The following is a 25,906-nucleotide window of genomic DNA, read 5'->3' on the forward strand; positions in this document are numbered from 1 at the left end:
AAAAGCATATACGTTTAATTAAAGGCGTCAACTCATATAATTGGAGCGAATTTGGTTAAGTCAATACCAATTTAAGTTTGGGTCATGCTAAATCATTGTGCCCATACAAGTCGAAATCTTGATCAAGTTATTTTCAAGTTGAGTCAAGTCTCATTTTGACACCTCTAATTAGATAGTGAAAACCAAAAAACAATATTGAAGCCATAAAATAAAAAATGCATGGCCCCACTATTTTATATATAAAAAAATAATAATTAATCAATAAATAAATAAAACTAAAAAAAATAAATAAATAAACTTTTACATTCTTGCATTCAATCCTTTTCCTTAACACAAGTGTACTGGGAAATAACAATTAAGTAGTAGAAAAAAAAGATAGATTTTTTTGTAATGAAAACAACCCTACTAGACCGAGACCTCTAACAGATTAACCAGCCTATCTACAAAGGTTAGGCTCTTGTGGAAGGATAAAGAAATCTCCACCCCCAAGAACCACAAGTGGTAGGAATCAAATATATGGTCATGACGTGAAGCTCCTACCAACTACACCAAGTATTATTTGGGCAGATAAAACATTAAAAATCTCTAATAGAATTATTAAACTTTTAGAAAATTTGCAAATTATTACCGCGTATTAATGTCATTCTGAAAATCATTACCGTGAATTAAAAAACTTGGGACTTAATCATAAATAGTTTTAAGAAATTTATTTTACTATCAGGCTCCACTTAAGATCTTTTATGACGTCACTTTAGACCCTTAACTCACAATCAACCCTTGGTTAAGCTTTAAAGCATAAAAAAAAAATTAAAAAAAAATAAATAGATTAAAAAAAAAAAAAAAATCTCCCTGACCCATGGTTATCCCCTTAACCCAACCCATTTTTCTCTCTTTCTTCTACAATTTGACTTCAAATCACATATTATGCATATTTGATAATTAATTCAAAGAAAACTACAAAGGCCCTATGTTAATCAACCAAAATCGTAATCCATAAACCCTAAATTGCAAAATCCCTAAAATTCGAAAAAAACCCTAAAATCGAAAAAGTAAAAGATCAATTTTTGAAAAGCAAATTAAACGTTTCTTGAAGGATATATGGGAAGAATTAGTGTGAATTTAGTGTAGCAAACTAAGAGGAATTTTACAAATGGTGAAGAGGAAGTTCGATGAGGGAGAAAGAAAAGAAAGATAGGTTTTATTAAAGTTAGTTGAGAGCCTTAAAGAGGGTGGGGGTGTAACCATGGTTTCGAATTTTTTTTTTTTTTTTTTTTTTTTTGGCGTTTAAAAACTTAACCAAAGGTTAAATGTGAGTTAAGAGTCTAAAATGACGTAATAAATGGTCTTAAGTGAAGTTTGGTAGTAAAATAAATTTTTTAAAACTATTTACGATAGTAATCCACAAGTTTTTTAATTCGCAACAATAATTTTCAAAACGACATTAATACACGGTAGTAATTGACAAATTTTCCTAGACTTTCCCATGATATACAAACTTTTTAAATGATACAAATCAATAGGTAATTGACTAATTACATATAATTGTGCAGCCTAAAAGTACCAACAATCTACTAATGGCACTCATTACTCAAATTAGTCAAATACTCATTACATAATGAAACAATTGGTACAAAAGTTACCATTAGAATTTTTTTTTTTTTTATTACTATTCTCTCTTCAAACTCAAGTAATCCCTTTCTACCCCAAGAATATCCCAAACACGCTCCCAGTCTCCCAGAATTGCTCTAAAGAATACGAGCAAGGTAGAAATTATAAAGATGACCTTGCGTCAACTTTACGTAGACCAAAAACAATACGAATGATAGGAAAAGTTTAAGCCGAACTTCAGTACCTTATAAAACTCATACTAAAAATCATAAAAGTAGCCACAACGCATAGTATTCTCTTCGTTCATAGTATCCAGTTATCCACAAGATACAATTAATAACTTATCACAAGTTAAACAGAGTATAAACTTATCACCATTACCGCAAAATGTCACCCCCCGAACCAACCATGACTGAAACTCTTTATCATTTTATCAAACATCATCTACTCTATTAGAGTATTAGTACCCCGTTTGACTTTTCATCTATTCGAGGGTCAAAAATGAAGAGACATTAATTAGTACAAGGTTCTACCTAAGAATAAACGAAAAATCAACTTCCAAAAGTATCTGTAATCTAAGACAGAATTGCACATAATTATATTAACAGCCCTGTAACCTGACTTGCAAACACTTGCAGAGATGTTCTACTAATTTATATGCTAGTCTGCTGATGTGCAAGTACAACAGATGGGAACTACAAGAGCTGTAAGAAATAAATTGCAGGATGAAATTGCATACAGAGATCTTTTGAATGTCCAAAAACCATTTTCCACATTACAGGTACTGTACAGACATCCAAGGAACCCATTCCTGATCATTGAACATGGCTACAATATGATGAATTCTGGCATCCCATTGACATCAATAGGGTCCCATAAAAAATGAAAAGGAATCGAAACAATTCACATATGCAACCAACACAAAGACCAATCTAAGATGAGAAAAATATTGTAAAAAAAGGAGGTATTTGCACCTTGAAAAGGAACTGGGATGACTATGATACTATATTTTGACAGAAGCAGATAATCAACTGTATCTTTGTTATCTTGCTTTTGTACTAAGAAAAATGGGGGAAGACTATTACCCACTAGAAAAATACAAGAAAACCTACAGAAGTGAGCCCATCTGAATTGCAAACGCTACTGTATTGCTGTTGTAAAAACTTGACAGTAAAAAACATCACTACTCACATCGAGCCCACAGATAAGCTGTAATAATTTCTATTATAAAAAAAGGAAAATTTGAATAGGATCATATTTTCTATGGGACAAGGAAACATGATACAGGGCAGATCATAGCCGGATACCCCTTATGAGGTGATAATACCTGGGGAAGAACACACAGGCCTGATCCACCATTCTTAATGACTTCCAAAAAGATTATCCATCAACTCGCCTATTTTTTGTCAACATATCTTCTAGGCAGCCTGTTGATAGAAGAATATTCATTAGCAGACTTAAGCAGAAACAACCAATTTAACCAAACATATAAATAGTGTAATAATATTAGCAAAGTATAATGCTTAGCTAAAATAGACAAAAAATTCTCGATCCAAAATATGCAGTACATGGAACTAATTCTGCAGGTACATAACTGGATACTTGCTCAAATTCATATTCTAAGCACTAAACTTTTATTTCTTCCACATTATTGATAGTGTCAATGGACTAGTAAGTTTTTTATTATATCAATGCATTAACCCAAACTTCATAAATAATTGGTATAACCATACAATAGTTAAATTTTTTTTTTTAGGGGGGGGGGGGGGGGGGGTAAGGCAAATGTATTGCATACCCCTCGAGTGCTAACGTCGAATTCTTGATTTGCAACGAAATTCGGCTAAAAGTGCTATATGATCTGAAGACCACTCTGGAGAAGGAAGAGCTGTGTCCTTCCTTAAGCTATCCTCATCCAATAATTCAAGTAAAGATTCCACCGTCAAAGAGTCCGCTGAAACCACAAGTTCAGCAAATATGGATGAGCTACTCTCGATGCAAATATTTAAACAACGATAAATAGCCCACAAAAACAGTACAATAACCATCATTTACTACCTGTGTAGAATATGTAATCATGGGTCCCTATAAAATCTCTTGTGCAATTTGTAAATAGGGGCTCATTTGTTGAAGGATCCATTCTCCGCCTTTGCTGCTCTAAAGCTGGTCCCATCCCTCTTGCAAAGGATGAATATGCACTGACCTAGAAGTTGTAAGTTATAGCTAATTAAATTAAAGCCATGGACAATAGAAAGATCAGAAGCACAATATTGGTGCTGAAATGTTACCAGTGGAAGCTGGTGTGCAAGCTTTGTATGAGGGCGCAATATTCCTAAAGGGTCCACGGCTAAATCGGGATGTAGTGGATCAACTTTACCCATTGCAAGAAGTGCATGAGGAGCACTGTAATGAAGGCAGATAACGTAGTTTCAATAAATCTCATAACATTTCAAATGATAGCAATATTCCGAACACACTACTATCAAGATAGCAGCAAACAGACCTTGCAGGAGTTGAATTAAAGTCTCCACACACCAACATTGGAATATCAGCACTGTTAGCAATCTTTTCCAACCCTTTCAATAAAGTATGAACCTGAAATCAAATTTATTAAAGATATTAAATGAAATAGTCAAAGGACAGAGATAAAGATACAGAACATTTGCTTCGCATACCTGCCAGAGTTTGACGTCCTTCAGTTCTTGATGCACATTTACATGTGTATTTGCCTGATCAAAAAGACAAAAGCAAAAACAAGATGATTAAAATTCTACATATTTTAGATCATTGGATGTTTCTGGATCTAAGACTACATGACAAGAAAAGAAAAATGAACAAGTTACAATTCCCCATAAGTCATATAAAGACCTCGAGAAAGTGAGAAACGTGAACAGTAAGGCTGTTGAGGGAGATTAAAAATTATACTCAGCTGTCCTAAGGGCAGTTAATCTCTTTCTTCATCGGTACTATAGTGCCACAGCTTGCAAATTGAAAGGGAGATACACAAACACGTTAAAGACTTTCCCAACGACTACTAGAAGGTCTAGAACCCTGCCCAAGTCCACTCTCCGTACTCCCTTGACCTCAAAGAACAGGTACAACAGCCAGCTAATCAGGGAAGATAATATGATGGCATAAATAAAATAAGTAGAGCTGTAATTAGTCCGAGCAAATTAAATAATCAGATTGGCCAATCGTATAAAGTTTCACGAAATAAAGGCTTTATCAAAGATATAAAATTATAAAGCATAAACTACAACGGAGACATTTAAATAGAGTTTGGAATGTAAATAAGAACATCAGTAGCTTAACACCAAAAGTCACAAAATTGAAATTTTTCATAGTTGGTTATAAGATTTAAATTTTGCCAAGGCTACTAAACTTTAAGTGACCATGCACAGCTTTAAAACTGTAATAGCCTTTATGCCCTCTGATCCCTCTTAATGCAAGAAATGGTATCTGATAAAAAACATCAATGGTGGTCCAAACAAATGCCTCTTATAATAATAATTAATAGAAAGTATGCATGATTCCTAACAAAAGAAATTTTTTAAAAAGAATTAGGATTTTAAAAGTAATTGGTACTCACAACACAAAGAAGCTGTCTTTTTCCAGGGGTATCAGCACCCTGTTGACTGAATTTGGCTTCCAAGACGGCGATTAGTGCAACATTATCCTACAAATTAAATCACGAGAGATTTCAAGCCCGGTTATAACATATACACAAGTTAGGCGAAAACAAAACTAATATTTAAAATTATATGTAATAACATATACTTCATACCAAGAAGACATTACACTGACCTTGACAAGTCGATTCAAAGCAGTTTTCTTCTGGGTAGTAGGAACTACAGCCTCTGTTAAAGACTGTGCGGCCTTGTTAAACTCGACCTATAAACAAAGCTAATATCCATCAGAACACAACAGATCTGAAACATTAAGAAATTGTCAATAAAAAGAGAAAAAACAGACCTCGTATTTTTTTACATGGGTAAATCTGTCTCTTCGGAAGAATGTGGCACAACCATCAACTGTATGCGTTACCTACAGAAAGCGTCAAAATGAGGTTAGAAGAATAGAGGGTGTTAAAAGAAAAACAATTCAGAATATATACGTTGTATACCTCTGATGTTTTCCTCTTATATAGAGCATGGTAGCCATGTTTGTCAAGCTCAGGAGCAAAGAATTCTTCAAAATGATCATATTGAACCTGCAATGAAACAGCTGTAGCCATCATTAGCAAGCAAGAAATGCCTAAAAAGCATCGCTAAGATGATAATCAAGAGTACGCAGAGTCTCAAGGAACTGCTAGCATTTCAGGAAATCTATTCCAACTAAACACAGGCCGACAATTAAAACAAACTTAGATTATACTCTACTCTAAATTAGTTTCTTTATACTAAAAAACGGGGTCATTAGCAATGATTTAATCACATACTTCCCTCTTAATCAAGATCTTTTTGGAAGATATATTTTTTATTATACATTAAGATTTAATATCTATTTCATAGTAAGCTATAGGGGGAGGCTCTTGTGAGAATTCCTCCTTTATGTGAGAACTCTTTCATATGTGAGAACACTCTCATGTTCTAAATTTTTACTCGTATGCTCTAAATTTTAAAATACGTGTTCTAAATCTTAAATGAGTTCAATAAAATGTTTTAAATCATTACTCACATGTTCTAAATCTTAAATTATTTGTTCTAAATTTTAACTTATATGTTTTAAATTTTAAATAGTGTTCTAAGATTTTTTAAATATGTTCTAAAGTATTACTCGTATGTTCCAAACTTTTACTCACATGTTCTAAATTTAAAATCTGTTGTTCTTAATTTTTATTCACATGTTCTAAATCTTAAATCAGATGTTCTAAATTTTATTCAAATTTTCTAAATTTTGAATCAGGTTTTTTAAATTTTTCAGCACACGTTATAAATCCAAAATCAAATGTTCTAAATTATTACTCACATAGATGTTCTAAATTATTACTCACGTGTTCAAAATTTTAAATCATGTGTTCAAAATTTTTAATCATATGTTCTAAATTTTTACTCACATGTTCTAAAATTAAGATCAGTTCTCATATAAGTATGTTTTCTCACATATGGGCCTATTCTCACCGGATACCTCCGCTATATATATATATTTCTCCAATTTATTTCACTAACAACATTTCAATTTTCAAGGATGTTGCATATAAATCTGAACACACCGATTGGGAAGAATTCATACTGAAGATGACAAATCTACCCTCAATTACCTCTACTAACATACACATTGCCTTTCTCCTTTTATTCTACATAAATGGATTTAGTGATCCACTACCCCACTATTTCACTTTCCATGATTTCTGTGCACTACCTTTCAGTACGAAAAGAGAAATAAAAACAAAGTGACAATACTATCTCCTAACCATTGCAAGTTCTCACTTTCTTATGTAGTTAATACATTCTGAAACTAACACCAAAAAGACAATGCCATCAATAACAAGATCTCTCAGAGGTTGATCAAAATATTTTTTTTTTTAAAGGGTAAATAATTATTACCCTATTCAAGTTGAAAGGCAATTGATCATAACCATCACAGAGTCCCAGTGCATACAGGAAAAAATCATAAACATTGACAAACTAACAACAAAATGAAAAAAGACTATTAAGCATAACCATCACAAAGTCCCAGTGCATACAGGAAAAAATCATAAACATTGACAAACTAACAACAAAATGAAAAAAGACTATTAAGTTAGGAGCAAATATCTGTACCTCCTGAAGACATACAATGTCTGCACGATATGTAACAATTTCTCGCAACAAATTTTGTCTGCGATAAGGCCAGGAAAGGGCCCACGAAGGACAGTAACTATATGTATCACTAGTGGCACATGCATCCGCCAATATATTGTATGAAACCACAGTAAAAGTCCCAGCAGTTGCAATACGCCCATCAGGATCCAAATGTCCCATTACATCCGCGCCACTAACTGAAATCATGCGACGAGGTGTCGGTGTAGGTGCAGGGATGACACGAGATGTAGTAAGTGTCATGGGATGTCCGACAGTTTGCTTTGTCTCAGCATCTACAACAACACATTCAAATTTCAAAACATGACCAATATCATCAGCGGATGGTGTGTATGTCTTAGAACGTCCAACTTCAAACCATGTTTCACTGCCACTCCTCTGGGTAACAGCAACAGGATATAAAGGTGTAGAGCCATTGGTCAAGTTGGGACTAGATGCAGAAGGAGCCAAGCCGGCACTCAGTACTCCAGAACCTGAGCTATTAAAGCGTCCAAACATATCTTCCTCTTCACCCCCATTCTCATTAACAGCACTGGCAGCACGGTCATGCAAAACACGATGATGCTGCCAAGCATCTGAAAAGCACTTGGGAGAGCAATGGTAGCTTTTCGTCACAGGAATCTTGGCCTTAACACAACCAATGCACTGCAGAGTGGCTTGCTCAGTCGGATGCACACTACAAACAGCAACTTTTTTGTCACTCTGTATACGATACCTGTTAACAGCGCATAAATAGATCAGAAATGATTTACGAAATTACCCAATCAGTTCAAAAACTGTCAAGACTGATTAATTACCACATCATCAACAATGATCCTTTGAAGAACCTTTTGCATCAAAACAATACAAATAAAACAATCACAATTGTCACATGCATCATTTGAAAAAACAATATTCCCTTAAAACTTAAAATAACTATACTTTAGGCAGTGACAGCAAATCCTAACCAATTCCCAGAAATCCATTTTGGACGCTGCTCAACATTAAGATCAACAAGACACCCACACAGATGCCCAAAAAAATCTGAACAATTACGATCATTACTTGGTTCTTTATTGTCTGAAGAGCAGCATGCCTTCTCACTTTTCATTGTTTAATGTAAGTTTGTTTAATAATTTTTTTATTGGTATGTAATTAGGCTACCTAGCCCCTTGAAGCACGACTATGTTGTGGTTTTAAGACAAATAGGGGTATTTGCTATGTTTTTTCCCTCTTGTTTTACAAGTAACAACTTGCTAAGATTATCATGGGATTTGCCCCTGATATTAATAACATAATAACTTGATGATCTGGTGATATTAGACTTGGTATCCTATAAGCTTTCAATTATAATTGATGTTAGTCACCGTCAATCATTGTTAGTGCATTATATAACATAACATACTATACACATAATGCAAAGAAGAACTTGAGACACCTGTATTGGTTACTATGAAAGGGGAAACACAAAGTAAAACCACTAAGACCTAGGTTATACATTGGCCCTCCTTAAGTTGCTTTCTATGAAAAATGACTGTCCCACCGTAAATAATCATTATTATTTCACTTTTCCCTCTCACAAGCAAACACAGAGAACAATAGGACAGGAAAATAAAAAATTACATTCACACAATCAACAACCACCAAATTGATGAAAACCAAAGAGCAAAAGATACCACAGTAGGATGTAAACAAACTAAGAATTTTTGTACAAATCTCAAGCTTGAACATGAACATTACGATACTCATTCATGAATGCTCGTGAATAATTCAATAAGTTACCTTTGATGAAAATCTAGTTTGTTTATGTACATGAACAAAATGCTGATTTTTTCCCAAAATATTAATTGCTGATTAGTTTCCATTTCAAAAGATTGTTAAATAAATAAAATTTGAGGGGAGGGGGAAGGCCAACATTAAATTTGGCCCAAGATTTTTGTAGGTACCAGGTGCCAAAATATATTCTTGTTTCTAATATGTCTTTCCACAATTTAATACAGATACTCACAACTTGCTAGTTCCAATAATTAAGCTTATCTCAGTCCACTTTCGAACACAATCACATGAGGTATGATTTTCTCTTTGATTCCCCTTTGATTTCAGTTTAGTCAACAAATATGGGGATCAAGTAAATTGAAGTGTAGAGAAAAAAAGGAATAGTGTCAAGTAAGAAGTTCATACCCTCGGCAAAGTGTCAGGTGTCCGACACAGAAATACAGAAGTGTCAAAACTATGCTATAAGCTATCTCACCATTACCATCAGCTCCATCACCAACCAAAATAAGGAGAGAGAGAAAGAGAGAGCGAAGACCAGAAAATTGAAAGAAACCAAAGAATTGTGAATACCAGGCTCTCTGCTCTTCTACACAATATAAGCCTAATACCCTTCAGCTTCATAAATAGTTGCATATAGGGAAGAAATGGTAAACTGAATATCACAAACTAGAATTAGAAGTTGTTTAGTAAAGGCCAATCCATCTAAACAAATGTTTAATTCATTACAAAAAACAAAATGACATCTGAAGGCTTCTTTATATATACGCATTATAGAAGAATCAGCCAGCATATTTTGTCCACGCTCATGCTTGAATGAAATCGCAACTCAATTTATAAAAAATTAACAAATAATGGCAACAATCTGGCATGTAACACGACCAATGATCGACTGTGACAAACATCAATTACACTTAAAAGCTGATAGGATACCAAGTTCAAGATTGACAAATCTTCAATTTATGTGTTATTAATATCAAGGGAAAATCCCATGATAACCTTAGCAAGCTTAGCGACAAATACTTATTTTTAAAAAAGCTAAAAACAAAGCAAATACACCTATGCGTTCCGAAACCACAACATTTTTGCAACACAACAGGGCAAGCCAAATGACATACCAATGCAAAGATAATAAACAAATCTGCATTAAACAAGGGGAAAAAAAAACATGAGAAGACATGCTTCTCTTTAAACAATACGGTACCGCTTAAAGACGGTCATTCCTGCTTCAACAAAAAGCTCAAGATACATTGAATTACAAACAAATTTACAAAATCTTGCCTCCAAATCAAAATCATACAAGGAAAAAAATCACACTTCCAAAGGAAAAAAATATCAAAACATTACAAAAATCATAGATAAAAAAATCAAATAATTATTATAACACCTCAATCAATAAAATCTCAATTAATACAAACACGAAAACTATTATAATACAAACACAAACTAGTAAATCATAAATTATACAACTTACCACTTATATCTTAAGAACTGACCGTCAATTGGAGCAGTCTCAGGAACATCATCGTTAATGACACTCTTATCGGGTTTTCGAAGTAGAACATACGGCGAAAGCTCACAACCTACAATGGGAATGTCGGACGGGAGGTGCACTCTAACCACGCTCAGCATACTTCTTCTTCTTCTCTATCTATCAAATATGACTTAGAACTATCCAAAACAAATCTTCGAAACCCTAAATTTTGAACATTAATGGCTTCCAACCCAGGAAATGGTAGGCGGAGACCAGGCGGATCCGCCATTTACTACACCTCAAAATTCGCCAGCCTCGATTAATTTTTCAATTAATCACGAAAGATTAAAACTTTACGCAAACCCTAAAATTCAATCAGCAAAAAAATCCAAAAACAGTGAAAACACAAATTATTACAACACAAAATTAGACAATTAATCGATGAAATTGCGATGAAAAAATTCAATCAATCAACCAATTATAGATCGATTGATTGAAAAAAGATCGAAATCTGAGGGAAAATTGAACTGGGTATGTTTGATTTTGAAGGGGGGAAATGAAAAAGGAGAGAGAAAGGGAGTTTTGTAGAGAGAAAAGGGGGGATTTGGATAGTTAGGGTTTTACAGAGGAAGTAGAAGTCGCTCGAATTGTTTGTGTTGGTCGTCTCTCCATTATAATAGGAATAGAGGAATATGATTTGGGGAATTTTGATTTTTTGAGAGAAAGAAAAAATTTTGGAGAAGGGGGGAAAGCCAAAATGTTTAGAGGGACAACTTTGTCTCTTTAAAATTTTTGGGTTTCTTTCATTTTTTTTCATTTCAATCATTCCCTCCCTCTTCTTTATATAATTGTTCTTTTTTTAGGTCACAACACTCACAAGATGCTATGGGTCTAGTTTGCGAAAAAGTATTTTAAAATTTTAATAATGAAACTGAGATTAAAAGCGGTTCTAATGGAAGGTGTTGTGTCGTTTATGGAAGTTTTGTGATGTAGTCACCATCTGATTTATTTATTTAACAATTAATTATGCTAATACTAATGTCTTATTTAGCATTTTAAACGATAATCTATACTAATATATTAAAAGGCGTTTATAAAAACTTTCATGTGCCACATAAATCGTTTTAAATTACGTCACGTCACTTCACAAATACTTCCATGACGCCACATCACAATACCCAACATCTCTTTTTGCCACATCATCACCAAAGCAACCCACATTACTTCGTATAAAAATATAAAGTTAAGGGAATTCGAATACCCAACCACTTATAACAAAGTTGGCTATTTAACCATCTTATCTCATTATCAAGCATGTTATAAATTTGAAAAAGAAATGTACATAAGTGTAAACCACATGATTTAATTAATACAAAAACACATTCAATAATGTCAGTTTCATATTTCAAAATCCTTAAAAATATACCCAATTGCACGATTACAAAGTAGCAACCCGGGGCAACGCCCAAGCTACTCACTAGTTATATTTTATATGGAGTTTAGATACGGTTAGTAATTTAATTTAGATCCGGTTGTGTCAGATGATAAATTTAATTTTATTGATTACTTAACTCAAGAAAATGTATTTACATTTTTCAACAAACAAATTTATGGAGTAATAAATGAAAAACTCAATAGCTACTAACTTAAAGCTGTAAATTAATTATAAGGGAAATTATAAAGTTATTTGAGATGCTATCAGTTGATAAAGAAATGAATTTTATTTTTTCTAGATTTATTGATTTGTTTATAATAACTAGGTTAGAACCCGTGCGATGCACGGTTTATATAAAATCTATTTTATAATTTGTACTTTTAAAAAAATGGATAAATATAAGAATTATGCACTTGTACAAAAATATTTGTAATTTTATAGTTTTAGATTTTCATCAAAATTATGATATAATACCTGTTCAACATCGCCTAATACATATTTCAATGTAGGAGTCCATTTATTAGTGTGCTATTTACAATTGTTTCATTTTTTAAAGATAAATTGATAGATTTTAGTTGTAATGTAGAAGTTTCTAATATTCAAATTTCAATCTTGTTAAATATGGTAGCTCCAAAAAAAAAATTGACATCATCCTTGCATTTAGACGAGAAAAAATTTATTATATGAGTGACATGTGGACAGTGATTACGTCAGCAACGTTTTGTTTTAGTAATAGTTAATAGATTCTAATGACTCACAGAGTCATGAGTCTTGTTTGGTATATAGTTGTAAGCTAAAACCTAGTCATATACTCGTATTAACCAGTTTGATTGACTGGCTATATAGTTGTTTGACCAGTTGATTTTATAAGCCTGATAAGTCACAAGTCTCCCAACACTGATAAGATGATAAAGGTCTAGTTTGTGAAAGGATTTTCATAATGCGAGGGGAGATTAAAATTAGTTTTGGACAACATTTAGATGGAAAGTGGCGTGTATATAATATTATTATTGAAGTTTCATAATAATGTCACCATCTAATATGTTTATCTAGAAGTTAATATAGTTCAAATTAATTAGCAGTGTTACATTCAAAATTATCCCTCAAAAAAGTTGTTGTATTGTTTGTAGGGAATTAGGTACTATATTGCGGGATTTTATGAATCATATTCGTTCGTACCTAAACAGGATCAATATACAAGACACATAAGAATCACATCTCTAACTCTGGTCCCAAAAACCAAGTCTCCTGGAAGTGTGACAAAATTTCGGCCCATTGCATGCTGTAATGTAATATATAAATGCATTTCAAAGGTGCTTTGTGAGAGACTCAACAAGGTACTACCTGCTGTCATTGCTGAAAATCAAAGTGCGTTTGTTCATAGCAGGTTTATCATTCACAATATTATGGTCTGTTAGGATCTAGTGAGGCAGTATGGAAGGGGAAATGCCGGTGCTAGTTGTTTGATAAAATTGGACCTAAAAAAGGCATATGATACTGTGGAATGGAGCTTTATAGAAGAAATGATGGTGGCTCTACAGTTTCCTAAGAAATTTATTAATCTGATCATGGTTTATGTCACAACTCCCAAATTCTCCCTCATGATCAATGGGACTCTTCATGGGTTTTTTTGCCTCTAAAAGGGGCTAAGGCAGGGAGATCCTCTCTCTCCCTTTCTCTTTGTGCTGTGCATAGAATACCTCTCTAGAATTCTAAAGGTTGTAAGTGAGGTTGAAGGTTTCAAGTTTCATCCCAGGCGTAGATCAGTTGGCTTAACACACTTATGTTTTGCTGATGATTTAATCTTTGTTGTAAAGGGGAACTGAAGTCTATCAAATTGCTTATGAAAGGGTTTAGAGCCTTCTCTAAGATCTACAGGTCTACAAGCAAGTCTTGAGAATACCTTCATTTACTGTATTAGCATGAATGATACAGAGATAAAAAAAAAGGTGCTTGATTTTACAGGTTTCTCTAGGGGGAAGATACCTTTCATGTATTTGAGAGTTCCAATATGTTAAAAAAGGATCTCATCTGCTGAGTGTGAACATCTCACTGAAAAGATGTGCACAGGAATCAAAATTTGGAGCAGTAGACACCTTTCTTTTGCAGCCAGGCTTACACTAGTAAACTCAGTCTTAATGAGTATACAAGTGTATTGGGCTCAGATTATGATCCTGCCCAAGAGTGTTTTTGAGAAAATTAATGCAATTTACAGGATTTTTCTTTGGTATGGGAATGTCTGCAATAAGCCAGGTTATATTGCCTGGAATAAGGAGGTTTTCCCATCTGAGGTGTTTAAAGGTAATCAGATTTATGTTGCATTAGTATTATTTTCAGATAATGTCTTATTACACTATGAACATGGCAATTGCAAGGCTAGTTGAAGAAGCACCAAGGATTCAAATAATCAACACAATTTCAAGAATAATACACTATGAACATGACTCTGCTGAACTGCTGTAGTTTACAAAGAAGCTCGAGCTTTGTGAGAACAGGTTACTAGCATAAAACTGCTCACTAGTGACTCAAACACACAGTTCATAGTTCTAACTAACCAAGAATATGACAGTTAGGTCGAGCACTCAGAGCTAATTGCAAAAGAGCTGCTAAAACAATGTATTACAAAGAACCAGAACATAATCACAACAAAATAGCAACAAAAACACGACATATTCGCAACTAAATCTAGCAAAAATCCCAACAAAACCATAACATAATTTCTCAAATACATAACTAAAGCAAGAAAACTTGTAAAAACCTAAATTCATGCAAAATAAAACTAAAAATAACTTGATAATTACTCAAAAAAACGAAAATAAAACTAAAATCAACAAAAAAAACAAACTAAAACATAATCGACACAAAGTAACCTAAAATTAATGAGCTAAAATCAAAACAAATTAAACGAAAAGCAAAACGAAAATAAACAACATAATCGCAACAAAATCAAGCAAAAATCGCAACAAAACCACAACATAATTTCGCAAATACAAAACTAAAGCAAGAACACTTAGTAAAACCTAAATTCAGCCAAAATAAAACTAAAATTAACTTGATAACTACTCAAGAAAACGAAAATAAAACTAAAATCAACAAAAAAAACGATAATCTGAACAAATTAAACGAAAATCAAAACGAAAATAAACAATGAATGTAACATAAAATTAATTGAAAAACAGCAAATGTATGAACAATAGACTCTCATTAACGAAGAATTGATGAAGATTGAAGAACTTGTGATGAAAAACCAGAGAGAAACGGAGTAGAAAACCGTAGAATTAAAGGAGGAGAGAGAAAATTGAGCGAAAAAGAAGAAGGAGGAGAGAGAAAAAATGCAGGAAATAAATTTGTTTTGTTTTACCGGGTTGTATTATGACCATTGGATGTAATTGATCCAACGGTTGTAATATATCCTCACATATTATAGGGTTCTCACATAAGGGGGATGGTCTCATATGATCCTTTTTCTTTCTCTCTCTCTCTCTCTCTATATATATATATATATATAAAAAAATTAAAATGCAAATCACATTTAAAAACATTTTACATACCATATTTTCCATAGTATTTAAATAGCAATTAAACATGTTTCATTGTTATATTTTTTAGACAACTAAATAATTATTTAACAAATAATATTTATTTATTTATTCACACTTTTAATCTTCTATTGTCAATCAAACATGTATCCTTTTTAAAACTTTCTTGCCTTGAACATTAAATTACATCATCATCATCAATTAATGACACTCAAATAAATTGGTATAAAGTTGTAAAAAATTAATTAATTATAATTCTCAAATACTTCTTATTTGGACTTAAATTTGGACTTTGAACTCCAATAGGTTGAGTCCAAATACAATCAAATTTTGATTTTTAAGTCTGAGTTCGATCTGAATCAATGGGAGAGAGTATTATATGAAGCAGATTAATAAAAATAAAACTGAATTACGCCAAAATTCATTGTTGATTTTAATTTGACTAGCTTTAAAGCCCGTGCGATGCACGGGTGAATTCTATTTTTTCTTTTTCATTAAATGATTAAACTTAATTCGTCCTTTAATTGACATAGTATAATGCATGTACTTCTCCCTTATGTTTTGGTTTCCCAATTGTTCAATATCATGTACAATTCCTGATCCCTACACCCGAGTGTACCATGAGCATGGTACACCCAGCCCAAAACGACACCCCTTTGTTAATTAAACACAAGTCGCATTAAAGCCTAAAAAAAAATAACGATGAACATTGTGTAGAATTAGGAAGAACGTGAGATTTTTTCACCCAGTGAGTAAAACATAAAGTAAAAAAAATAGTTACCCCCAAATAAAAGGTAAAATCTTTTCAAATCACTTTCTCTCTCTAAAAATCAAATTCTCTCTCTACTATTTTCTCTCTAAAAAACCATTAAAGTACTATCAAAACCTTAATAGATTACAGCGAGAAAAACCATAATTGTGCTTCAAAAATTTGTAAAGATGGTGAAAGAAGATGATATGTAAGTTTAATTTCATCATGCAAAGTAATCTATTGACTATTAACGTTGAATTTCGTTTTTTTTGTTATATTTAATTTTCTTTTGGGTTTTTTTTTTCAGCAATCAAAATAAAGATCTATTAAGGGAATTAGCAAAGTGAGTATTTTTTTTTTGCTTTAACTCGTGTTAATTGTTGATTTTGTGTGGCTGAATGTGTCTTTTTATTTTCTTTTTTTTTGGTGATTTTTGTATAAGTCCGTGAGTAATTTTATTTTTTTGGGATGTAGTGTGCAACAAGAAGAACAAGATGATGAGAAATTAATGGCTTACCTTGAAAAGAAAATGGGTAAAAGTAAGAAGAAAATTGAAGGAACAAGTAGTACAAGGGTTCAAGATCCAATTGTGGACCTTGAGATGTTAAAAGCCATTAACAAAGATATTGCTATTACCAAGTAAGTACAAGCTTTGACCATTACGAAATGCCTACTTTATTGTATTTCTTTTTTTGTTTTATTTGAGATTTTACATCTATTTTATTTAATTATTGGATTGGTAGTTGTGAACAATTATAGGAGTATTATTTTATATAGTGAGCCTTGGTATTGTAACATGTTATTTTGTTCGTTTTATTGTAGTGTAATGTTCATTATTTATAAGTAGATGTTCTTTGTACCTTGGAGTAAACCTGGATATGGTGTATTCTTTTTGATAGTTTGAATATTCTTGTTTTTATAGTATGGTTGTTCTTTATAATAGAAAACAATGTTCTTTCTATGAATAAGTAATTGTTATGGTAAGGATAATATAGATGTATAGATTAAAAGAGATGAAAATTGAAAATGAAAGGCATTGACATGCTGTTGCATAGAAAAGGTTCCATTATTATTAAGGGATAATTAATCAACTTCTAAGTGATTGTGTAATAAGGAGTATATTCACTCATTTTTTGTATATAATATGTGTTAATTTTTGTGGAAGGTAGTTGAGATGGACTTCGTTGAATTGGATGCACTACACTTTGATTGCCTAATCTTTCATCTTTTTCATGAATTTTGACAATTGCCTAACTTTGCCTTAGCAATTACTCTTGGTATTAAGATCAGTTAAACATTTCTTAATCCTTATAAATCTTCTTTGTGAGGCACCTCATATGGGCAATTACACCCATGCGTGTGGCTTTGACTATGTGCCTACCCCATTAATATTATTAAGGGATAATTAATTAATTTCTAAATGATTGTGTAATAAGGAGTATATCCACTCATTTTTGGTATATAACTTGTGTTTATTTTTGTGGAAGGTAGTTGAGATGGATTTCATTGATTAAAAGAGTTTAATGTTATGTTTTTTGGTTTGAATGTTCTTTTTTTATAGTTTGATTGTTCGTTATAATAGAAAACAATGTTCTTTTTTCAAAAAAAAAAGGAATTGTTATGGTAAGGATAATATAGATGTATAGATTAAAAGAGTTGAAAGATGAAAATGAAAAGCAATGACATGCTGATCCATAGAATCACCAAAGATAGCCAATACACTCCAAAGAAAGATGGAAATGGGGCTCATTCATTCATTATTTGATGACTATGACAGATGCTAGCTTAATTTTAAAGGTCTCAAGGTTTTAGTTGTCTCTTACTTATTGTTAATATTATTTTTTGAGTATTATTTAAGACAAATTTTGGACTGACCCTACCTTTTTCCAATGTTATACACCTGACTTTGATACTCTTCTCTTTTGGGGGTTTGGTTATGAGTTGGATAATGAAGGTAAGTGAAGGACTAGGGTGCATTCATAACGTTGTTTCTAATTCAATGATAGTAGGCAGATTTTATTTTACGATTGGTAATTTAGTTGGTTAATTTTTTCAGTTGGAAAACAATGTTCTATTTTCAAATAAAACGTTGATTTGTTTTATTTTTTCTTAGTAGTCTTTATAAATATGCGTACATTTTTTAAAGACTCAATGTTCATTTTATAAGAATTTAATTTTATGATGCTTCTTTAATTTAATATTGAACATCTGAGAACGAAATTGAAGTACCAAAGCAATCTGGTGTAATAAAGCCTAAAACTGAGGATGAAACAAAACGAGACAAAGAACATGGAGCTGATGATGGGCCTAAAAAGAAGCCTTACCGATGTAAAAAAATTGCAAGGAAAAAAGGGTAAGGTCATTTATAATTTTGTAGTTCAAATTATTAAAGATATATTGCATGCTAGGGCTGAGCAAAACTATATGATAATCCGAGAATCCGAAAATCTGATTCGCATCCGATCCAAAAATTTAGGATAACCGATCCGAAAATTTCGGATATCGGATATCAAAAATTTCGATTTTGGATATCCAAATATCCGAAAAAGTCAGTTATCGGATATCGGATCGGGTACTCGATCCTTAATCCGGAAAAAAACACTTTTTTATCATTTTAAAAACATCCGGATAACCCTAAGTCCCTAAGAGCTCATCCGCCTCTTTCAGTCTTTCTCTTTCTCCTCTATTTTCTCCTTCCTCCCTCCTCCCTCCTATCTTATCTCAGATCTCCCTCCTCCCTCCTCTCTCATCTCAAACCTCCCTCCTCCCTCCTCTCTCTTCGTCTTCTGCAATTTCCGAGCTTTCTATCTTGACCGGAGGGGACCAATGAACCAACACTTCTACTCTTCCACCGCATCGAGGAGCCGTTCGCAGCGAGGTTCAGATCTGGAGCGTTGAAGTTCATCTCCATCTCTTGTTGCATTTCCTGCAAATGAGCGTCACAAGCTTGCTTCGGTAAGGTTACAAATCGTGACTTCTCAAGCCCACTCCGCTTTCATTATTCATGCTCAGATCTGGAAAAAGAAGGTTACAAGTTTGCCATATAAATGGAGTATATTTGTTAGGTTAGGCATCAAGTATGTTTACCCAATTTAATGTGGGTTTTAGTATTTTACAATTTAATTAGTAAATTAATTTTATTTTTTTTCGGTCATTAATTTGATATTAATTATATTGAAGTACAATCCTTTGAGGCATTGGTTGATGTTGGTTGATGTTGAGTTTAGTTTTTGATATCATATTCAGTCATTAATTTGATATCAATTATATTTGGTTTAGTTTTTGAGCTGGTTGATGTTGTTAAGCTCAAATGTGCTATAGATGTTGCATACTACTGTAGTATCATTTTGCTCAACCCGTGTAAAATCTACCTTGAAACTTGTCTGTCTTAAGCCTAGAAACACATCCAATTTTGATATACTTCGTGTGTTGCGTTAAGGTATGGTGCCAATAATTTCGGATATAGGATATCCGACTTATCCGATCCAAAAATTTCGGATATCTGACATATTCGGATCGGATGCGGATATCAAATATCCGGATTTTCGAATACGGATATCCGATTCGAAATCTAGTTTCGGATCGGATATCCGATCCGTGCTCAGGCCTATTGCATGCTGATTTTTTTTAAAAAAATTTTAGTACAAGAAGGGTGGGAAAGTTCAAGATAAACATGAGGAAGAGGAAGCTGATTAATCAGCAGCACAATCAATTGTCCAGGTTCCAAAGGTGGTTGCAGTAGAGAAGCAACCTAGAATAAAGAAAGACAAGAAAGGAGTTGCACAAAAAGAAGTAGTAGTACCCTTTGATGATGTTAGTGATGAGGAAGGAACTAGAATAAAGCTGACAACGAGGCAAACTGTTATGCCGTTGATGCACTTGGTCTAGCAGTTGGCTAACCATGTTGATAATCTTCAAACTATAAAGGATATGGGTTTTGGTGGATTCTTGCACTTGGATTTTCCCCACAATTATCCTGAATTTTTAGCACAACTTGTCTTGAATTTTGATGTCGTAGGAATGAAATTAAATTTGGATAGAAATAGATCAATTGATGTAAAAGATGTTGATGTTCACATGGTATATAGAATACCAATTGGAGGAAAGGAAATAGTGGATGCAAAGGATGGCAATGAAGATTATAAGGAGGTGTTAAATAGTTACAAGAGATACCATGGGGGAGTACTCCCCAATAATGTGAACAAACTTGTGAGCAAATTAGCACCTGCGAAAACTCCTCTTGATGATGACTAGAAGAGGATTTTCTTGGTGTTGGTGGTAAACTGTTGCATAAATAGTATTCAAAATCAACAACCTTATCTCAGGTTTGTTGTACAAAATCGGTTACTAGGTACCTTCTAATGTGCATTATCTTAATATGTAATGTTCTTTAACAATTTTATTTTTTTTTATAAACAGATTTTTGCACACTACGATCGATGTAAATCGTATTTCTGAATACGACTGGTGTAGTTACACCATAGAGAGCTTGATTGAGTGGGTTCTTTGTTGGAAAAGAGGTGTTGCTAGTTTTTTTTGTGGACCATTACTATTTCGGGTAAAAATAACCCCTGCCACGGGGTCCAATGAAGGCCTGACACGTGTCACCCTCCTATAGCCCCAAAGCATCCAATCAATGGATGCCACGTGGCATTGTACCCCCAATGGGGAGCAGATTCTCATCTGCTATAAATAGAGGAATCACCCTTATTTATTGGCATTCAAAAATATCTAAACAAATCCCGAGCAATATTAATTGCGGAATCTCTCTGAATCAGGGAGAAATACCCGTTTACTTTCCGCACGTTTACCCATCCGGAATCATACTAACTTGATCTTCGGAGGCGGAACTCCACCCAACCGGAGTCACTGTTGTTTTGCAGGTACAGAAGTCAGGCGCACATACTCAGTATTGTAACTCTCCCGAGGGACTCCAAAAACCCCAAAACATTTGGCGCCGTCTGTGGGGAGAGTACTATTGAGATGGTATCTGATTCAGTACCAAATGCAGAGGGCAGCCGGCCTACGGCTAACCCTAAGGTCCATACGAACCATGAAAGTGTCAGTGGGGACGACTACGAAGTCGAAACCTATATGGCCCAAGACGGGTCACTTCGATCCAGGCGCATCCGTTCTAAAGAAACTAGGGAACAGGGCCAAGACAAAGCTGGTCCTAGCAACCCAGGCGGCAAGCCTGCTGGGCAACCCCAGGCGGCAGAGGGTGCCGCCCACATCACCAGAGACGAACTCATGAAATTCATGATGAGTTTCAAAGGGGAGATCAAAGACATAATCAAGAAGTCAACTGGCCCCAGCAAGGGTCAGTCGGCAAAGAAGGCTTCTGGGAAGAAGCCAATAAAAGACCGGGTGCCTACCCCTCTTCCCAAGCCAAAGGGTACGGAGGGGCCCCTGGTCGATTTTTCAAAGATTCGTTTCCCTGAATCAGGGCAACAAAAGGTCATCCGGCATACACAGCCGGATGGGTCCAAGAAGACGTTCTCTGACGCCCGGATGTTCATCTAGGAGAAGAAAAGTCAGAGCATGTCTCAGTCGGCTTCCACGTCGACATACCCAGACAGTTTCCAAAATGCCTCTATGAAGCATTCGAAGACTCAGCAAGGGAGTCAGTCGCGCAGAATGCACGTACTGGTCCTTGAGTGATCCAGCAGGTTTCGTATGTGCCCCAACAGCAATACGCCCCGTATGGATCTCCATTTATGCAGTCTGCATCCTTCGGGGGTCAGGCGGCACACCAGGTCCAGCCTATGGATTGGCAGCTCCGGCTGCTTAACCTTGGGGAACAGCCTTCGGCTTTCTCCCGGGAAATAACCGAGGTGGCACAACCAGCCAAGGTTAAAAATGTGTTGGTCAGTGCCTACGACGGTACCACCAACCTGGAAGATCATCTAATGGCTTACACCAACCTCATGTACCTACAGGGGTTGGATGACGCCGCTTGGTGTAGATGCTTCTCGGCTACATTGAAGGGCATAGCCCAACGATGGTTCGACAATTTTCCGGCTGGGTGCATCAACAACTTCAAGACGCTTGCATACCTGTTTGCGTCCAACTTCTCCATGAACATCCCTGCCAAAAAGACAAGTCTCGACTTAGGGGCAATCCAGAAGGGTGACAAGGAAGGACTTCCGTCCTATGTCAGGCGGTTCAATCTGATGAGAATTCAAATTCAGGGGCTGTCTGACGAAGTTGCATACACAGACTTCTTCAAGGGTCTGAAGGATGGGTCAACTTTTAAATTTGACCTGGTCCGCAAGAGGGTAGCTACCCTCCAAGAGGCACTAATGGAGGTAGAGGCTTACATACAGGCAACTGAACTCTGCGCCATCAAGCATCCGTCGGAACTCAAGCGGTCCGATAGGAGAGACAGCCGACCTACCCAGCCGGCCAAAAAAGAAGAAAAGAAAAGAAGTCTAGGCAGCAGACCGCCCAGGTCAGCCGTCCTAGAAGAAGCAAAGGAAGTTGGAACCGTACGTCCCCAAGTACGAGTTTAACAAAGATTACTCCTCCATCCTCATGGAGATAAATGACCGGTTAACAATTGAGAAACCGGTTGCAATGAAAAGCTCTGTCAAGACTAGAGACAAAAGCAAATACTGCCAGTTCCATGAGGACGTTGGCCATGACACCAATGGTTGCTATAGCCTCAGGCGGCTATTGGACCGTCTGGCTGATGAGGGGGCTCTGAAGTCCTATCTGGTGAAGTCCAAGGGCAACCCCAAACCAACTGGGGGACATCCGTCTAAGAAACCGGGTGCTAGCTCTGAAACTGATGAAGAGCACATCTTCACCATAGCAGGCGGCTTCGCAAGCGGAGGTCCCACCATCCGGGGCACCTAGGATAACATCAGAAAATTATCCAACCCAAAGTATGAGGGCTAGGAGTCGAAAGACACCTTCCCTGAGATCTTCATCTCTGAGAAGGATAGGGGCATGGTCAGGCGGCCCCATGATGACCCCATCGTCATAGAATGCAAAGTTGCCAATCAACGAGTTGGCCGGATCTTAATCGATACCAGGAGCTCGTCTGACCTGATCAGTTACCAATACTTGACAAAGCTCAAGTACAAGCCTAGCAGCATGCACAAGGCTCCTCACCCCCTAGTCGGCTTTGGGGGAGGGGTAGTGCATCCTGTGGGGAGGATTGACTTACCCATCCAGCTAGGAGACAAGGGGGAAGGGCGACATATGGTCGTCAAGTTCTTGGTGGTTGAAGAATTGACCGCCTACAACCTTATACTGGGCCGCCCCACCCTCAACGAGTCCAAGGCAGTCATCATCCCCTCTCTTATGATGATCAAGTTTCAGAGGGATGATTGAACAGTGGGTGCCTTAAGCGGGGACCAAAAGACGGCTAGGGAGTGTTACCTCTTAGACGTCAGGCCGAATGTTACTGCAGCCGGTCATATTGGAGAACCTACTGACCCCGAAGACTCAAAAGCCGCGACTGCCCCCAAGGCAGCCGGCAAAAAGTGAAAGGCGGACCAACTGGCCCCCGCTAGAAAAGTAAAATAGCAATCACTAGCCGGGGAAAGGCTGGATGATTCCCGAACCCAACTGGCTGGTGAGAGCATCGATGTCGTCCTTGACGACAGCCGTCCTGACAGAACAGTCAAGGTTGGGACGGTTGCTTTTGAAAAGTTGGGGGCAGATTTGCTTCAACTGCTGAGAGAGTTCAAAGGCCTATTTGCCTTTGAAGTGGAAGAGATGCCAGGCGTCAGCCCGGATCTAGCCATCCACAAGTTAGCCGTTGATCCCAAAATGAAGCCAGTTAGGAAAAAGAAGAGGGATTATGGTGAGGAGAGGTCCCAGGCGGCAACCGCTGAGGTAAAAAAACTCCTCGATGCTGGGTTCATTCGGCAGTGCTACTACCCGGATTGGGTGGCCAACGTTGTTCTTGTCAAAAAGCCAAATGGTGCCTGGCGGATGTGTGTAGATTACACAGATCTGAACAAGGCATGCCCAAAGGATAGCTATCTGCTTCCTAAGATTGACAGTCTGGTTGACTCTACAGCCGGTCATGCCTTGATGAGCTTTATGGATGCTTACTCAGGCTTCCATCAAATTCCCCTATGGAAGAAGGATCGGGAGAAGACGGCCTTCGTCACTGATCAGGGGTTGTACTGCTACCCGGTGACGTCGTTTGGGTTGAAGAATGCACCTGCTACCTTCTAACAAATGATCAACACGGTTTTCACTAATCAAATCGGAAGGAATGTAGAGGCGTATATTGATGACATGATAGTCAAATACAAGCTTCAGGCGGATCACCTAGTCGACCTCCGAGAAACCTTCACCACACTCAAGAGGCACAAGGTCATGCTTAATCCTAAGAAGTGTGTCTTTGGTGTTGAGTCTGGGAAGTTTCTCGGATTCTTGATTGACCAAAGAGGCATAGAGGCCAATCCGGAAAAGGTATAGGCGGTGATTGACATGCAATCACCCCGAACCGTCAAGGAGGCCCAGAAGCTAACCGGTTGCCTGGCGGCTATAGGAAGATTCCTCAGCCGGTCAGGTGACAAGTGCCTTTACTTATTCCAAGCAATCAGGAAGAGGTCTAGATTTGAATGGGGAGAAGAGGCTGAGGCGGCATTTCAGAGGTTAAAGCAGCACTTGCACTCTTTGCCAAGGCTAGTGAGCCCCCTGCCCAAGGAGGTTCTCTACATGTACCTAGCCGTCTCAGATCATTCCCTTAGAGACGTTCTCCTTGCTGAGAGAGATGGCAAACAGCTCCTGGTGTATTTCATCAGGCACATACTTAGAAATGTTGAGCTCCGGTACCCCATGATTGAAAAATTAGGGCTGGCTCTTTACAAAGCAGTCAAGCGGCTAAAGCCCTACTTCTTGGCTCATCCGGTGACTGTCTATACTGATCAGCCACTCAAGCGTCCAATGACTACCATAGAGTCATCCGATAGAATGATCAAGTGGGCTTTTGAAATCCAAAGCCTGGAGATAACTTTTGAACCTAGGCGGGCAGTGAAAGGTCAGGCGTTTGCCGACTTCATTGTCGAAATGACTAGGCTGGCTCAGCCGAAGAATACCGATCAGGTTTGGAAGTTATTTGTAGACGGAAGTTCTACCTCGAACGGTTTGGTGCAGGCGTAATTTGCAAATCTCTGGAAGGGGATACATATGAATATGCACTACGATTCAAGTTTCAAGCTTCAAATAACGAAGCTGAGTATGAGGCCCTGCTAGCCGGTATACGCATGTGTAAGGCAGCAGGGGTAAGGAAAGTTGACGCATGTTCTGATTCTCAATTGATCGTTAGCCAGTTCAATGGTGACTATGAGGTCACCCATCCGGCAATGATCAAATACCTTCAGGTGGTCAAAGATGAGGCGGGGACATTTGATGAATTCCATTTAAGTCAGGTGCCCCGATCAGAAAATAACCAGGCAGATGCTTTGTCCAAACTGGCCTCATCTGCCACTTGTGATACACCTCGATCAGTTTTCTGGGAGGTCATGGAAAAGAGAAGTATTGAACATGATCCCATTGGAATCCTGGACCGAAGCTCTACCTGGA

General features: G+C 36.2%; 1 protein-coding gene across 1 annotated transcript; it reads right to left on the minus strand.

The window, feature by feature from the left end:
• Positions 1-1,281: 1,281 nt before the first annotated feature.
• Positions 1,282-11,446, minus strand: LOC110704818 (carbon catabolite repressor protein 4 homolog 1-like). The gene is made up of 12 exons (XM_021882639.1): positions 10,633-11,446; positions 7,368-8,121; positions 5,729-5,815; positions 5,578-5,649; positions 5,410-5,496; positions 5,195-5,281; positions 4,281-4,334; positions 4,109-4,200; positions 3,894-4,008; positions 3,664-3,808; positions 3,404-3,559; positions 1,282-3,035 (listed from the first exon to the last, which is right to left on the minus strand). Exons 1-11 carry the CDS (start codon positions 10,788-10,790, stop codon positions 3,414-3,416), a joined length of 1,797 nt encoding a protein of 598 aa, XP_021738331.1. The 5' UTR covers positions 10,791-11,446; the 3' UTR covers positions 1,282-3,035; positions 3,404-3,413.
• Between the last annotated feature and the right edge of the window lie 14,460 nt (positions 11,447-25,906).

Source organism: Chenopodium quinoa, unplaced genomic scaffold (assembly GCF_001683475.1).
Source record: "Chenopodium quinoa cultivar QQ74 unplaced genomic scaffold, ASM168347v1, whole genome shotgun sequence".
Classification (NCBI taxonomy): domain Eukaryota; kingdom Viridiplantae; phylum Streptophyta; class Magnoliopsida; order Caryophyllales; family Amaranthaceae; genus Chenopodium; species Chenopodium quinoa.

What these genes read in the sequence shown, in the direction of transcription:
- LOC110704818 (XM_021882639.1), bottom strand. Translation starts at nt 10,790, where the DNA reads ATGCTGAGCGTGGTTAGAGTGCACCTCCCGTCCGACATTCCCATTGTA. An exon ending in CCCATGTAAAAAAATACGAG is followed by an intron (nt 5,497 to 5,577) that starts GTCTGTTTTTTC and finishes CTTTGTTTATAG; the next exon opens with GTCGAGTTTAACAAGGCCGC. An exon ending in TGATTACATATTCTACACAG is followed by an intron (nt 3,560 to 3,663) that starts GTAGTAAATGAT and finishes TTGTGGTTTCAG; the next exon opens with CGGACTCTTTGACGGTGGAA.